Source organism: Cyprinodon variegatus, unplaced genomic scaffold (assembly GCF_000732505.1).
Source record: "Cyprinodon variegatus isolate N-32 unplaced genomic scaffold, C_variegatus-1.0 Scaffold932, whole genome shotgun sequence".
Taxonomy (NCBI): domain Eukaryota; kingdom Metazoa; phylum Chordata; class Actinopteri; order Cyprinodontiformes; family Cyprinodontidae; genus Cyprinodon; species Cyprinodon variegatus.
Window position 1 is genome coordinate 168224 of NW_015151385.1, and position 3859 is coordinate 172082.

A 3859-nucleotide genomic window follows, 5' to 3' on the forward strand; every position below is an offset into this window, starting at 1 on the left:
TATATATATATATATATATATATATATATATATATCTTTTTTTATATAAATACACATTTAAAACCCTGGGCAATAATCCTGTTAAATAAGAAACTTCGGCTATTATATACATATATGTGGATGCACTGTATATACTGTATATACCCCATGCACCTTTTACTGCTTTTGATATCCTCCTTCTTTTTGACTATTGAGCCAATACAATAAGTAAATTTCTCCACTGTGAGATCAATAAAGTCTATAAATCAATAAATCAATGTCCAAAATCCATCTATGTGCAACTTAACATCTGCTGAAAAAAACATCTCTGTTGTTCAACTTGGTGATGGCAGAATCCTGCCGTTAGGATTGTTCTTTTTATCAGGGACAAGGAGACTGATTAGAGTTTATGCAGGTCAGTCCTGGAAGCAAACATTACATTTTTCTGTTTGAGGTTCCCCCTTAACATACATCCAGGGCTAGAGGATAATAGTATAGATCAAAGCATATCCATGTGTTAAAGGGGTGCACATCTGCCCCTTGGTCCAGAAGATCAGTTAATAACAGATGTGATTCAAACTTGTAAGATAATTTACTTATTAAATATAATTTCAAACCCTTCCATATTTATGCATCACTATGTTCTGGTCTCTTAGATAAAATACTTTGAGGTTTGTGGTTGTAATGAGACACAATGAAAATAATTTCAAGGGGACCTAGTTAAAGATGAGAAGCTTCTGAATAGAAAACATGAAACATTTGTTATTTTGTTTAGAGAATAATGTTATCATCAGATGATAATATTACCTAAAGAATGATAAGGATCTATTCAAGGATATTTTTGACAAATTTTAACTCGGTTACCAGATTTGCGATTCAGGGGTGTTTTAAATTTCTTAATTTATCGTTATTCTTGTGCTTAGTCTTTAGAAAGCACAGCAGAGCAGCTAAGGTTACGCTCCATCGACTTCCTACAGGACCATGACATTGAGCTCCTCACAGAAAAAGAGGTGGGGAACCTTAAAAAACTGGCTGGTAATTTATCTAAGCAATTAAAAAAAATTTAAAATAAAAGATTTCATTAAAGTAAAACATCTCCAATAATTGTTTAGGTTATGGCAGTAGATGTGAAGACTAGATCTGTGACATTTGAAGACGGCTTGAGGATGGAGTACAAGAAACTCTTTATTGCTACAGGAAGCAAGTAAGAAAAGTAACTCTTTATCTCTGATGACTGACACTACACATTTCTAATGACTTTTCATTTTTTTAAAGACCAAAACTGATGAACTACAAGGGCAAGGATGTTAGGAATGTCTTCCATCTTCAGACACCTGAGGATGCCAACAGCATAGCGAGGCTCGCCAACAATAAGAACGCCGTGATTGTGGGAACATCATTTGTTGGTGAGACAAAAACTCCTGTTTCAACACAGTTCTCAGAATCAAATGAGAGTTTTATAATAAAGTCCAAAATGACAGAATTTCTATTTCTTTTAAAATGTATTAACCCAGAGCTTTGATTGTTTAATTATGATCTGTTCTCCAAAACAAGGTTTGTATTCACAAACTTTTAATAATAAAAATTTATATTAATAAACCTAAGGAATTACGTAATGAAGAGAATCCAGCAAACACAAACGGAAGGGGAGGAGAATATATGTCCTAAACAGAACAATGAAAAAGTAATGAACTGATTGGGAGCAGGTGTGGAGAGATGGAACTAGAAGGAGCTAGGGGAAAGGAGACTGCCACAAGGGGGCAACAGAGAGTAAACAAGAAATACTTAAGTGCTCAAATACAAGCAGAAAACTATTAGAAAGACAAAAAATGTAAATGAAACCAGTAACCAAGAAAACACAGAATAATATAAACGAAAGTGTAACTGAACATACATACATAGACATGTGGTACATAGACAGTACCAAAAAGTCCAGAAAGGGCAGCATCATGACAGACTGGGCATTTACCTGAGCCCCATCTGGATATTAAATCAGCTGTGATCTCTTGTTTGCAATTTGGTATAGAGAGGAGATCATTAATGTACAATAATGACCCAGTTGAATATATTTATGTAACAAGACTTGATTAAAAAAAAAAAATCTTTGTTCATACATCCTGTCCATCCAGACCGAACAAGCTTATACAATTTTATAAAGTGGAATGGAAAACTGTTTAAAAGGTGGTAAAGTTGGTAGACTAAGCTCCAGTAGAATGAAAAACATCTTTGCTTGGTTTAAAGTAAAAAAAAAAAAAAAGAGAAAAAATAAATTATAATTTCCTTCCAGTTTTAAAAATGCTTCACATTGATTTGTTTTATCAAGCCAAATTCAAAACGAATCTCACTTAAGTGTGAGGTTATTTGTGAATAACGAAATACAAAAACATATTTCAGATAGAAATAGATTTGCTAAGTTTTGACGCTATTGTACCTTAGAAAGGTACTTTTATTCAACAAAATATTTATGGGATATTACAACTAGATATATATGATCTATCTACTCAATATAGCATTAATCATTTCACATTAATTTAAAGTTCTAAAAAGACAGTCTGCTGCAATCTGTATAGGGTGAATCACAGGCTGTGAAAAACAAAATAGAGAAATATTTTGCTAAAACAGAGAGGAATAGATGCATTAAAATCTACCCTGATGCTGTTTTTTTGGTTATGCTGGCAGGTATGGAAGTGGCTGCAGCTCTTACTGACAAGGCCCACTCAGTGTCTGTCATCGGGATCGAGCCTGTCCCCTTTAAAAAAGCTCTCGGGGAGAAAGTAGGGAAAGCCATAATGAAGGTAAAGGCACTCTCAAGGGAAATCAAATCTTTTTATTACAAAAAAAAACCCACACACATTGACAAACCCGTCATCAGTATTCTCCCTGTAAATACACTGCTGATTAAAACTGAGATGCTGTTATTTGTTTCTGCTGGTCATTATTGCACCAGTTAAGTGTTCCAGCTGTGGTCTCACTGTCACTCAGGGCTGTTTTTATCCTTGCAGCTGTTCGAGACAAACAGGGTGAAGTTCTACATGCTAAATGAGGTGTCGGAGATGATTGGGCAACATGGACAGGTATTCACAAAGTGAGAGACATAGTCTCTTTTTTCTGTAGATGCTCAACATTTAGTTTAACCTTAAAGGCTAGAATATGTCTTTAAGGGACATTAAGTTATCAATAAAAACAAGTACTGCTTTAGATTTTACCTAGAATCTTAAATAAAAAATTATTACCTCATTGGTTGGAACTGTGTAATTGTAGTTAAATTATTTGAGTTGCAGCAGATATAATTAAACACCTTTGTGTACTTTTTTTTAAACAAACATAAAAACTTTACAACAAAACTCTACATGCTATGTAAAATCTATAGCCAACAGCTTTATATCTTATGACCTGTTGCAAAAATTTTTAAATACAAATCTTTATAATATTATTTAGATCATGCATAAGTGTTAAGTGGAAGCTAAATGAATCATAGTTTTCATGTTTAATTGAAAACAAAAAAACACAAAAGTGATGCACACATTTGTACTAACTGCCATTTACTCTGAAACTGTCTTATAAAGTAAAACCATCTGCCTTGCAAAGTCACTAAATTAGTAAATAGGACCACTGGAAATAAGACTTACATTAAACCCTAGGGCATACATGTAGACTTAGACTGAAACTGACAGGCTGGATTAGAATAGCATTATTAGAGAAGCAGCCATGAAATAAGATAATCTAATTCTAGAGCAGCGTGTAAAAGGTGCAATGAGACAACCAGAGATGGCAAAAGTACTCAATTTCCGTACTTGAGTAAAAGTACAGATACTTGTGTTAAAAAATACTCTGGTAAAAGTGGAAGTACTGATTAAACTTCTTTACTCAAGTAAAAGTA

The 3859-nt window shown here is 33.5% G+C and overlaps 1 protein-coding gene across 2 annotated transcripts in view; it reads left to right on the forward strand.

Moving 5' to 3' along the window:
* Window positions 1-3859, forward strand: part of aifm3 (apoptosis inducing factor, mitochondria associated 3) — a 31987-nt gene that overhangs the window by 22688 nt on the left and 5440 nt on the right. For both annotated transcript variants that reach the window (XM_015398384.1, XM_015398386.1), the window contains exons 9-13: window positions 903-989; window positions 1092-1183; window positions 1255-1385; window positions 2659-2774; window positions 2982-3053. In XM_015398384.1, coding sequence (XP_015253870.1) covers window positions 903-989; window positions 1092-1183; window positions 1255-1385; window positions 2659-2774; window positions 2982-3053 — 498 coding nt within the window. The remainder of the gene's footprint in view (window positions 1-902; window positions 990-1091; window positions 1184-1254; window positions 1386-2658; window positions 2775-2981; window positions 3054-3859) is intronic.